Genomic DNA, 13,481 nt, shown 5'->3' with positions numbered 1-13,481 from the left:
CATGGCGACTTGATTGTCTGTACGAATGAGTACTACCTGATCGTGAAGAAGATGCCTAAAAGCTTTGAGAGCATTGAAGATCACTCTGAGTTCCAACAGATTGATGTGATGTCAATAGTCTTCGGTGGACCAATGCCCTTGAGTCCGAAGACCATCTAGATGAGCCCAAGCATAAGTTGAAGAATCTGTTGTGAGAACCTTTTGGTGAGGGGGCGTTTGGAACAGTAAATCTCTGGAGAGATTGGACAAAAGCATCCACCAGTGAAGAGATTGTCGAAGAGAAGGAGTCACTGTAATGTGCTGAGAGTGGGTCGAAAGCCTGCACCCACTGAGATGCCAGGGTCCACTGAGGAATTCTGAGGTGAAGTCTGGCAAAAGGAGGCACGTGAATTGTAGAGACCATGTGACCTAGAAGAACCATCATGTGTCTTGCTGATAGTGAAGTGAGGGTCGACACCTTGAGGTAAAGTTGTAGGACAGCATCCTGTTGAGGAAGGAATGCTCTGAGTTGTACAGTGTCCAGTATAGCTCCAATGAACTGCAGAGTCTGAGAGGACTATAGGTGGGATTTTGGAAAGTTGACTTTGAATCCTAAACTTTGCAAGAACCAGATAGTCTGTTGTGTCGCTACAGTAACCCCCTGGTATGTTGGGTCTTTGATAAGCCAGTCGCCCAAATATGGGAAAACTTGGAGACTGTGGCTTTGTAAAGCTGCTGCTACCACTACCAGGCACTTGGTGAAAACTCTGGAAGAAGAGGCCAGGCTGATTTCCCACCTGAAATCAGAGAAACTTGCGAAATGCTGGATGAATAGGAATGTGAGTGTAAGGTTCTTTGAGATCCAGCTAGCATAACCAATCGTTGTGATCCAGTGACAGCATCCAAAATTTTTCTTTGACGTGAAATTTGTTGAGAGCTCTGAGATTCAATATTGGCTGCAGATCCCCCCCCCCCCGGTCTTTTTTTGGAACAAGGAAGTAACGGGAATAAAATCCCGTGCTCTGCTGCTCCAGAGGAACTGTCTCGATGGCATTGAGAACCAGCAGAACTTATACTTCCTGGAGAAGAAGAGGGGTCTGCGAAGAATTGGAAGGACACTCTCTTGGAGGGTGATCTGGTGGAATTTGATGGAAGTGAAGGAAGTAACCCTCCTTGATGATTGATAAGACCCAAAGGTCTGGAGGTGATCCGTTCCCATCGCTGATGAAAAAAATGGAGACGACCTCCAATAGGAAGAGGGGAAGACAGAGGCAGAGATATGTTAGCTATGCTCTGGCTGAGTCATTCAAAAAGACTGTGTGGGCTTGGCCATAGATGGAGTCTGGGGCTTCCGCTGATGCTGCTGTTGTTTCTTGGGCGGCAGTCTGGTATAAGGTGTTTTTTACTGGTAAGAAGTAGAAGGTTTGAAACCCCTAGTAGTAGGAGATTTAGGCTTTGGACGGAGAGCAGCGAATGATATTTCATGCTCAGATAAGCATTTGGTAGCCGCTTCTATGGACTCATCAAAAAGTTCATTGCCCTATCATGGAATATTTGCCAGCCTATCTTGCAGATTTGGGTCCATGTCTACAATGCGCAGCCAAGCCAAGCGTCACATTGCTACTGAAAAAGCAGTGACCTTTGAGGGAATTTCGAAAGCATCGTATGCTGCTTGAACCATATGAATGCGCAGTTGGATGAGTGTCAAATGCATGAAAATCAGTCAGACGATGCGGAGGTAAGTATTAAAAGAAAGAGGGCATGGACTTAACCCAATACTTAAGATATTTGGTGAATACAAAGTTGTAATTCAAAATTTGATTCATCACCATTGAATTTTGATATAGTCGACGACTGAATTTATCCATAGAGCATCTCTTCCGGCCCGGTGGAACCACTGCATAGACTTTAGAAGGATGAGATCTCTTCAAGGATGATTCAACCACAAGATATTGGTGGGAAAGTTGTAACGAGATTCCAACTTTGTTGGCATCGCAGGAATGGAATATGGTGTATCCAAATTACAATCAAAAATATGGTCCAGAATGGCATTCTGAGAGAGTCCCTAGGAGGATGAGGCATTTCAAGTTCCTCCAACATTTCTTTAGTATATTTGGAGTCAGATCCTTACTCATCTGGCAAAGGAACTTTATTAGCATATCATATCACACCATATCAGCAGAGGCATGTTCTTCCTGAGGAGAAGAGGGGCAAGATTTCTGAAGAGCAGAAAAAGAAGGTGAAGTCTCACGTGAATGCTGGTACTGAAGATCTGATTCAGGTGGTAGGGACATAGAAGAATATCTGCTTCTAGAAGGAATTGGATAAGCAGAGCGTTTCCTTTGAGAGGAATGTGCTGGAGAAGATGATTTTGATCCACGAGGACCATGCGCCAGCTGAGGATGAGACTCCTTTGGAGACTGCCTCGACAAAGGAGTGTATGGCCTCGAAGAACCTCGATATGAAGGTGAACGAGGCGTCGAGACTTGATGATCTCGAGAGGAGGAACGCCTTGAGGAATGATGTTTCGGCGAGGACAATCTGCGTCTCGAAGAACTGGAACGTGAAAAATCCTGTTGTTTCTGCCTCGAATGACGACGCTCAGAAGAGCTTCGAGCCTGGCGAGGTGACAGCAAGATTTGCCTCGATGCACGCTTCGATGGCTGGCGTTCAAGAGCTCAGTGACCGGGATCTATGATATGAAGAATGACTCAATGAAAATCGAGATTGAGACACACTCAAGGACTGGACTCCTTGTATGTTAGTTGAGTGCTCACATTGGTCTCAAGACATTCTCAAGGACTCGGCTCCTTGCACAATAGATGAGTGCTCAGGCTGGATTGCAGGTAACAGAGACGAGGTCGGAGTTAACTTGGCAAACATATTACCAAACTCCTTTTGCAGTAGAGCTTTCAGCATGACCTGAAAAACAGGCACCGATACCAATTGAGCTGGTATGTTTGGTGATGTAGTACATTCCAGCGAAGAAGACCTTGATGAAGAAGGGCCTCTCGACCTGGAAGCACAGCGTGCAGAGGGTCTCTGAGTGACCGGCAGGGCTTAGTCGAGGTCAAAGTCGAGGCTTTTACCATCAAGGAAGATTTACTCAAAGTCAAGGCCGAGATCGAGGTGGATGGCTTGTCCGAGGTTAGATCCATGCTCCGAATATTTTTTCTTGCTGCATCTGACGCTTCTTCAGAGACCTCTTCTGAAGTGGAGCACAGCGAATGCACGACTTCGTACAGTGGTCTGGTCCCAGACACTGAATACACCAATGATGGGGATCGGTGATGGAGATCGCACGTTGACAGCGCGTACACTTCTTGAAGCGGATGTGACATCAAAGTAAAGATGGCTGCAGCCAAATCGAAGTCCGTGAGTTTAGGCCACGTCGGGTCCCATTATGAAAATTTTTAAAAGTTGTGTTTTTTTGTTTTTAGACGCAATAACGCTACGACCCTTCAAGAGAAAAAATTAAAACGAAAGGCACAGCAGAGAAGGCAAATCAAAAAATGAACTAGTTCGACGCTTGCACAGAACTGAAAAACGAAGGCTTCTCAGCTCCACGGAAAAACTAGAACTGAGGAGATGTGTGCCCTACGTCAGGCGGGAAGACACTCGCGCATGCTCGGTGCAACAGTCACAAACTTTCTAAAAGTTCTTCAAGCAAGTCTGCTTGTGAAACTGTCTGCATCAGGGCTCCGTGGATGACATCACCCATATGTGAATATGCTGCCTGCTTGTCCTGGGATAATAATTTTTATTACCGGGTGCCCATAAAAATATCTATGCATAATCATTGGGGAAATCCTGAAAACCTGACATTTGACACCCCTGTTTAGGGGGTGAGAGACTGATATGCATGAATCAGATGGGAGACCTTGTGGTGACAGTATCTGAAGAGCTCAAGGCTGTAAAACAATGTGACAAGGCGATGGCTGTGGCTGAAAGAATGCTAGGCTGCATAGAGATGTAACAAGCAGAAGAAAGACAGTGTTGATATCCTTGTACAAGTCATTAGTGAGGTCCAACTTGGAGTACTGTGTCCAGTTTTGGAAGCTGTATCTTTACAAGAATGTAAAGACAGGGAAGTTCAGAGGATGGCAACAAAATATGGTACAGGATTTGTGCCATAAGAAGTGTGAGAGTGAAGGACTTGAATATGTATACAGTGGAGACAGAGAGAGAGATGATGGTATGATACATGCCTTTAAGTACTTGAAAGGTATTAATATTCAAACAAACCTCTTCCAGAGAGGTAGGGGTGGTAGAGCTAGAGGACATGAATGAAGGTTATGGGGAAGTAAACTTAGGAGTAAAGTCAGGAAACACTTTCACAGAGAGGGTGGTGGAGACGTGCAACACTCTTCCAAGAGAGATGGCAGAGTCAAAAATGGTGAGCAAATTAAAAAAATGCATGGTACACAGGAGATGCCTAAATAGAAAGAGGACAGAAACAACATGGCTGTTGAGGTGTTATTTTGGGCAGGAGTAGTAGGAACTGTTGTCAATGATGGACAGATTTCTACGGTTTGTCTCGCAAATGCCAAGAGACAAAGATCATCTTCATCATGTTTGGCTACCTTTATGGTTAGCATGGAAGTGACTTCACAACCAGCATTTAAACATAGGTGACTGTGGTCTGCAGAAAGTGGAGGGCATGGCTCTGGCTTGTTGGGCAGACTGGATGGACTGTGAGGGTCTTATTCTGTTGTAAATTAATGTGTTACATTGATCTCTGTACATTTGGTACCCACATGTCTGATTGGTCCTGCTAGCATCAATGAGCTCCAATGCAACCAACTACAAAGACTGTTTTCAAAGTTAGGGTAAAAAACACTGATAACAAATTTACTAATTGTTTTACAAGCCTACATTCACCAACTACCCAGCTATTTACATGCCTAATAATTTAATCTCTAACTACAATAGCTATCTTAACCCTTCTTTCCTAGCCAGATGGTCCTGGAAACTATTCAATGTGAGAGGTTACTGTATTACTTGTAGGGTCCTAGCTACAGGATTACTTCCTGCCTCAAGGAGATGCTTTCCATTCAGGTGACCTTCCTCCTCCATTGCCATTTGGCCTTTATCTGCCGTCATGTTTCTATTGCAGCTCAGAGACTGCAAAACTGGAGATGGAGCTTCTCTGCTAAGTTTCCATAGGTCTCTGTCTACCTCAGCTCCTCCAAGTCTGCTATTCTAGTCTGCAGAGATTGTACTTGTTCACTGAAAGCTAGGAGCTCTTTGCATCAAGTGCACATGTACAACTTCTCACCAGTTGGGTGATAATCATACTTGTGGCACTGACATTAAACAGTAACCTATACTGAATCTTCCTGCCAATATGCTAGTTTTAAAAAAAAGATTTTAAACATATTCTAATTAATGTTTATTTCAGTTTCTATGAAAAATGATGCTAACAAATCAAACAACCATCTTTAGTTCAAAAAAAATGTATGCGGGAGTCAATATCTCATGACAATGACTGTTACAGAAGACCAAGTCAAATAAGCCTCTTACAATTCCTCTTCCAGTGCACTTTACCTATGTTGGTAGGAGCAGTGTGCTCATAAGTATACAGAAAGAACTTCCTTGCTGCCATTGGATTCATCTGGATTAGTGTGACACAGCGCTCACACCATACTTCTTCTGCTTGACTAACAGGAAAGAATGAATTAAACAGCAGGTTCACTATTCGTCTGGCCACAGGCCGTGAATCAACTTCCAGGCGAGTCAAAAGATGCTCCATGGGGCAAATTTTCCAGAACTGTGAAATGTGGAAAAGAAAAATTACTTTTAGTTTTAAAATATATCATTATAATTTACAACATTTATATAATCCATATAATAATAAATAAAAATAAAAGCCAGTAGATTTTTTTTTTTTTTTAAATCTTTATTCCTTTTTATTTCTCTCAACAAGTGTACAATATTATTACAATTAATTCACATAACTCACTTGACATTCTTACACAATATTATTATACATGTTTTAATTCCCCCCACCCACCTCCCATCCCTTCCCATATCAATAAAATAATCTATCCAAACATATACATACTTAGACATCCCTTTTCCTTAATACAATTAATCATACTTTAACCTATCTCTCCCCCACCCTTTCTTCCTCAAACTCTTTTTTCATTTTATTATATACATTAATGCACAACAAATATATCTCATCATAGTACATATATCCCCTAATATTTCATAACATATTTCCAATAATTTTACCCCCTTTCCTTTTCTATTCATACATACATACCATGTTTCTTATATCCATTAATCAGTTGAAATATACCGCTATTTAATTGGATTATCCTATCCCCCCCACCCATCCCCATTTCTACAAATTATCCCCTAAGGAAAAAGAATAAACTTTAATCATTATAATATTCAATTAATGGCCTCCACACCTCCTGAAATCTTTTAAAATGCCCCCTCTGTACTGCAAGAAATCTTTCCATCTTATACATATGGCATACTGAGTTCCACCAAAAACTACAATTCAGTCTAGAACAGTCTTTCCAATTAGTCGTTATTTGCTGAATTCCCACACCAGTAAGAATCATCAGTAATTTATTGTTTGCTGCAGATATTTGGCATTTAGCCCTCATGCACATTCCAAAAACTACTGTGTCATAGGACAATGCCACATGACTCTCCATCATTAGGTTAACTTGATCCCAGATTGATAAAGCCAGTAGATTTTAATATCCTGAACAAAAATGAAATCAGGGTCAGCATTAAAGGGATATAAACAAGGTTTTTTTTCGAAGTGTCAAAAGCCTCCATGTAAGACTCAGACAAGTGCTCATGAGAATCAGATTAAGTCAGAGTCATATGAAGGCCTTGGGGAATTAATGTGTTGAGAAGATCGATGCTTACTCCGAGTCTGGTACCGGTCTGATGACGAGGAAGAGGTATACAGTACTCTCCCAAAATTTGCGGGGGTTCCATTCCAGGAACCCCCACGAATTTCGAAGGCAGGAGAGGGCAGCTGGAGAGGCAGGAGAGGGCAGCTGGAACACTGGCAGGTGAAGAAAATCACTTGTTGTTTGCTGCAACCGCCTCTTCCTGTAGTATAGTCGGGCTATACCAATCAGGAGCAGCTCCTGATTGGTGTAGCCCAACTTTACTACAGGAAGAGGCGGTCGGAGCAGACCGTGAATGAGCGAGTCCGCAATTCGCAAACTGCGAATTTGCGGGGGAACACTGTAATGCAAAGCTATTTTTCTCTTCAAAGAACTTGAGGAAGCGATGTTTCCTTTTTGAAGCATGTGAAGAGGAACAATGCTTATTGGCTGGGAACATCGAGATGAAGAGAAGGAAGACAATGTCTCTAACTAGATTGCTGCCTCGATGAAGAAACTGGACTGATGATGAGATGATCGATACTTGGGTGTGGAAGGTCAATGTTGCTCCAGAGAACCAGATCTGGTAGCTGTGTGCTTAGGCTGGACTGGTATCAAGGGAGTCTATGCTCCCTTCGGAACAGCGCATCGAGTTGTTCCCAGAAGGAAAGCACCAGTACCTCTGGCTTGTCTGCCAGTACCATTGGTACCACAACTTGCCCTGAAGAGGGTGACCTCGATGAGGATGCATACCTTGAAATATAGGCAAACCGGAAAAGTGATCGTCGCTGCTTGGTTGTAATCAAGAGACTTGATGCAAGAGTGACCTGCAACACCGGTTGGGAAGCTGGCAGCTTGAGCTGGCTTACCAGATGGAGTGATGTCAATGTAGATGTCTTCGACGACGAAGGTTGCAAGGTCTGATCGATGTCCATGCCGTTCCCGAACAATTTTTCCTGTTGAAGATTTCAGCTTTTTATCGAACATTTCTGCAGGATAGAAACTGGGCACAGGATTCCACCCAGTGATCCGGCCCAAAGCACCAACTACAAAGGTCGGTGAGAGAAATTGGCCGTTGGCACCTGCAGCACTTTTTTGAAGGCTGTTAACGGCTTGGAATGGACAGAAAGACTGCATCAGCCAAATCAAACTCAATGGCTGAGGGAAAAATTAAGGCCTCTGTGGACGAAGCCCCTCCCCCGAGGAAAAAATGTTCCTCCCTTTTTAAAAAAAAAAAAGACACAACTTTTTAGCTCCACAGAAAACAGAACTGAGGAGCCACGAGCCTGCATCGGGCAGGAAGGCATTCGTGCATGTACGGTGCAGGCAGTTCGCAAACTTTCTTAAGTTCTTAAAGTGACGATGTACTTTTACAGCTGTCCATACCAGGGCTCTGTGGATGACGTCAATTGCTGATTTTGTATGTTTGTATTGTTTCTCACCTAGATTTGTAGATAGGCGGGTTACAAATAATTTCAAATAAATATGCTGCCTGCTTGTCCTGGGATAATTAATATTTCTCTCAAGGATTCCATGTATACATTAGAGTTGTATCTAAATCCTGTGCTCACATCCAACACACAAATATTAAGGAATGGTAAAATATTCCTTATATGATATGCTCCAAATTTGTACCATCAGCATCTACTTGAAGATCAAAGTTCTAATGCATGCATTAGTCCTAGAATTTCTAACTATTCTAATATGCTATACAATGATGAAACTCTGACTCAAAGAGATGTCAGTTAATTCAAAGCACATAGAAACATGATTGCAGATAAAGGCCAAATCCATCAGTTTGCCCATCCATAGCATCCACTATCTCCTCCTCTTCCTAAGAAATCTCACATGTCCCACACTTTCTTGAATTCAGACAGTCTTTGTCTCCACCACCTCTACCAGGAGCCTCACGCATCTACTACCCTTGCTGTAAAAAAGTATTTCCTTAGATTACTCCTGAATCTATCATCTCAACTTCATCCTATGCTCTCATTCTGGAGTTTCCTTTCAAAAGAAAGAAGCTTGCCTCATGCGCATTTATGCCACATAGGTATTTAAACATCTCTATCTCCCCTCTTCCACCTTTCCTCCAAAGTATACATATTGAAATCTTTAAGTCTGTCCGAATACACCTTATGATTAAGGCCACCAACCATTTTAGTAGCCTTCCTTTGGACTGACTCCATCCTGTTTATATCTTTTTAAAGGTGCAGTCTCCAGAATTGTACATACTATTCTAAATGAGGTCTCACCCGAGTCTTATACAAGGGCATCAATACCTCCTTTTTCCTACTGGCCATACCTCTCCCTTTGCACCCGAGCATCCTTCTAGTTTTCACCGGCTGTCAAGTGACTATGCCAAACCAGGGATGTGAAGTCAGCAGATAAATCCTTCAACTCCAACTCCTCAGTGTCTGGTACCCACGACTCCGACTCCAGGTACCCAAAATTGTCTGTGACTCCTCGACTCCAACTCCACAGCCCTGTGCCAAACTCATAAGAATTATTACAATTCCTCCCCACCCCACCCCTCACGAGCCAACACTGGCTTCTAGCCGCTTACTGGTGTAAACTTAGATCTTACTACCTACTCATCAAGCTTTTCACACTGGTTTTCTAAAATATTTCTAAAATGTATCACCCGCTTAACACCCAAGCAGTTTACAAAGAAAACACTCAAATTAAAACACATAACACTAGCAGACCCAACTAACAAAGCTCTACAGCCAATTTATCTGGCTAGCTTACATTTCAGTGCACTTCCTGCACATTACTCAAAAATAACATGCTGGTCATGCTACCATATCCCATCCAAAACCTTATGATTACTTCGATGATCACAACAACATCTTCTTACAATCCCTTCCGTTCAACAGATATTCTATCACATAACATGCAAAACTATTTACTCAGTAGTTGTGCCCACTCTATGGAACTCTCTCCCCATAGCCCTGAGACAGGAAACTAACACTAATAATTTCAAGTCCAAGTTAAAAACTTTTCTCTTCAAATACACTTATGAGATCTAGACAAAGGGCACATCTCAGACTACCCCATTCTCCCTAATGTTTTTCCACCATTTCATTTTTATTCTTAACAATGTAACCCTACCTATTATCCTTTTGTATCATGTTTAGTCAATAAAAAATTTTACCGTGTATGTCACTACCCCCCCCTTTTTTTTTTTTTTTTAATAATTTTTAGAATTTGAATAATGGGGGCGTGGCTTAGCGCGCACACAAAATGGACGTGTGATCGCGGCGCTCCTCTTAACTAGGCAACGGTTGTTAAAAAAAAGTTTTCCCCTTCAAGCCGATTTCGGCGAAAAATATCAAAAAGAAGAGCGGGAGCATGGCAAGCAACCGACAAAATAAAAACGAAACTGGTGGGTCGGCGAAAAGGCAGAAGCAGGATCAAATTACCCCGAGTAAGGTTCCGCTTTCTGCTGAAGAGTTGGAGGAGCTAAGCAAAGCCGAAGTTATGGAGGAACTGAGGCAAATTAAACAAATGCTGAAAGAGACTGTGAGTAATATGGCTGAAATGAAGGAAGAAATACTAAATATCCACAGACAAATGGAAATAACTAATAAAAGAACAACAGAGTTAGAAGTTAAAATGGAGGGTTTAGAATGTGAAGGAAAAAGATGTAAAAATGACAGTTTGGAACTTATTCAATTGAAAAACCAGCTGGAAGATTATGAAAACCGAGGAAGAAGAAAGAATATAAAACTTTTTGGAATGCAGGAAAATTTGGAAGGGAAAAATGCCATACAGTTTTTAGAAAATCTAATTCCTAAAATACTGCAGTTGGATTTTAAACAGCCTTTGGAAATAGAAAGGGCGCGCAGGATTCCAATAAAAAATATGGAAAATCAAGGGAGGCCAAGACCATTAATATTTAAGATGTTAAGATACCAGCAAGCAATAGAAATTTTAAATGCTGCCAAGAAAGATAAAAATTTAAATTATAAAGGATCCAAAATATGGTTTTTGCCTGATTTTGCTAAAAATACAGCAAACAAAAGAAAGAAATTCCTTGAATTGAGACCTCAATTAAAGGATAAAGGATATAAATATGGGTTGTATTACCCAGCAAAAATGAGGGTATCTTGTGGAGATAAATCTTTGTATTTTGAAGATCCGGAAAAGCTAAATACCTTTCTTTCAAAATCATAACCAATGTCATTTTAGCATAATGGATGTTGAAATGAAAAGAAAATATTAAGTCTGGTTTGATGGATATTGAGCAAAAAATTTAATGAAAAAAAAAACAAAACTATGAGACTTTGGAGTGTTGAAGAAAGAAGAATATGAAATAAAGAACAGGAAATAAAATGAACAAGGGAAAAAGACAATAAAAATAAAGAAGTAAAAGCAAGAAGGATGGACTGAAAACTCATGAGACTGAACTTTAGACGATTAAGGAATGGATGGCTGGAGTAAAGAGTAAACAGAAAGGAATAAAGATCTTGAATAATTTACAAAAGGAGAAAAGTGAAGAATGGACAAGAAAATAATACAAATGGGAAAAAGAAGAAAGCAGAATGGATAGACTAAAAAGATATTAAATAAAATGACAATTGGCAGTCAAGAGTCTTAAGGGAAGATGGATATTGATAAGAAATAAATATGAAAGATCAGTTAATTTAAGAAGTCAAATGAAAAGTAATGAATGAAAGGAAAACAAAAAGAAGAATGCAGAATGGACTAATTATAGACAGAAAAGATATATGAAATTTAGATGCAAGTAAAAGAAAGGAAAATGAATAATATATAAGAAAGATACATAATATGAATTTATTGATAATTGAAGGAGATGACTAGAAGATCAAATGTAAAGTTTGATTTTATAATATTATAGTTTCAAAAGGATTGGATTTTAATTGGAAAAGAGGAAAATGTATAAAAAAATAAAAAAATATATAATTAATTATAAAATGAAAAATTTATTTTTCAGAATGAAATAAAAATGTTTATATATAAATAGATGATAAAAATTATATGAAGATATGGATATTTGTTTTTAGGTATTAAAAGGATGATAAGGGTTGCTGGATTAGAGTGTATGAGATATAGGAAAAATAATACTACTTTATTAAATATATGTTTATGATAGAATTTTATGGTATGAACTAAAATATTGGGGAAATGATTTAAAGATTGGTGAGAAGACAAAGATGTATTAACGGAATGTTAGGAATTAAATATGGTTAATGTGACCAAAGGTTAAATAACAGATAGAGAAAGTAATTATTTTAAAATGGTAAAAAAAAAAAAAGATTTTATGATTAGAAGAGAGATATACTAAGATACATTGTGGAGGGTTAATGAGTTTATCTTAAGAAATGATAAAGGGGATATTAATAAATATTGGTTGTCTGGGGGAGAGGGGGAAGTTGGGGTTGCTGTTCCAATGTGTGTCCTTAAGCAGTCATTATATTGGGGGGGGGGGGGAAAGATGGGTTTTTAAAGTAGTACTAGAATGATTAAGGAAAAGATCAATAAGGGGTTGGGTACTTTAGGGGTAAAAATGTGTGTCATTGAGATAATTTCTTTAGATCTTAAACATGAAGGAAGGAAGGAAGGAAGAAGATTATGATGAGAAGTTTAAAATATATTATGTCTTTTAAGATATTTTCTATTAATGTCAATGGCCTGAATCATGTAATCAAAAGAAAAAAGGTATTAGCATTTTTAAAAAAGCAAAATGCGGATGTTTATTGTTTGCAGGAGACTCATCTGAATATAAAGGAATCACAGAAACTAAAGGGTGGGTGGGTGAAGGAATGTTTTTTTGCTCCAGCAGCAGGTAAAAAAGCAGGGGTAGCAATTCTTATAAATAAAAAGTGTATGGCCAATTTTAAGGTAGTAAATTCAGATTCACATGGAAGATGGTTACATATTGATATAAGTATGGGAAATAATACCCTGACGTTGTTCAATATATATGCCCCTAATTCGAATCAATCAGAATTTTTTAAAAAGTTGCAGAGTATGTTGTTACCACTGGCTGCTTCTAATTTAGTGGTGGCTGGAGATTTTAATGCTGTAATGGATCCATTAATGGACAAAAAACCAGGTAAAAGTATAAAATCTTTAGGTTTAGATAATTTGGCTCAATCATATGATTTGAAGGATATATGGCGTATTCTTCATTTTAATGATCAGGAATTTTCATTTTGTTCACAGGTTCATAAATCATTTTCAAGAATAGATTATATTTTTATTTCATCACATAAGGTGCAACAAGTGATTAAAGCTTCCATAGATCCTATTATTATTTCGGATCATGCGGGAGTATGGATAGAATTACAATTAGATCAATTAGAGAATAGAAGACCTCTTTGGAGATTTGATAATGCATTGCTTGTGGATGAAAAATTTTTGGAAAATTTTAAAAAACAAATTAGTGATTTCTTCCACATGAATTTAGTGGAGGATACATCTATTGAAAATGTATGGGACGCATTTAAAGCGACTATGAGAGGTCATATTATATCCTATTCGGCTTTTGTTAGGAAACAGATTAAAATGCAGTATATAGAGTTAGAAAAAGAAATTAAAATATTAGAAACTAAATTGGTAAGTAAATGGGAACATGAGGTTTTGCAAGCTCTTTTGAAAGCAAAAGGTAAATATAATGAA

At 39.4% G+C, this 13,481-nt stretch overlaps 1 protein-coding gene across 5 annotated transcripts in view; it reads right to left on the bottom strand.

Moving 5' to 3' along the window:
- Positions 1-13,481, bottom strand: part of NCAPG2 (non-SMC condensin II complex subunit G2) — a 180,663-nt gene that overhangs the window by 93,485 nt on the left and 73,697 nt on the right. For all 5 annotated transcript variants that reach the window (XM_033931595.1, XM_033931597.1, XM_033931598.1 and 2 more), the window contains one exon: positions 5,527-5,749. In XM_033931595.1, coding sequence (XP_033787486.1) covers positions 5,527-5,749 — 223 coding nt within the window. The remainder of the gene's footprint in view (positions 1-5,526; positions 5,750-13,481) is intronic.

This window comes from Geotrypetes seraphini, chromosome 2, assembly GCF_902459505.1.
Source record: "Geotrypetes seraphini chromosome 2, aGeoSer1.1, whole genome shotgun sequence".
Classification (NCBI taxonomy): domain Eukaryota; kingdom Metazoa; phylum Chordata; class Amphibia; order Gymnophiona; family Dermophiidae; genus Geotrypetes; species Geotrypetes seraphini.
This window is presented reverse-complemented; position numbering and strand designations above follow the sequence as displayed.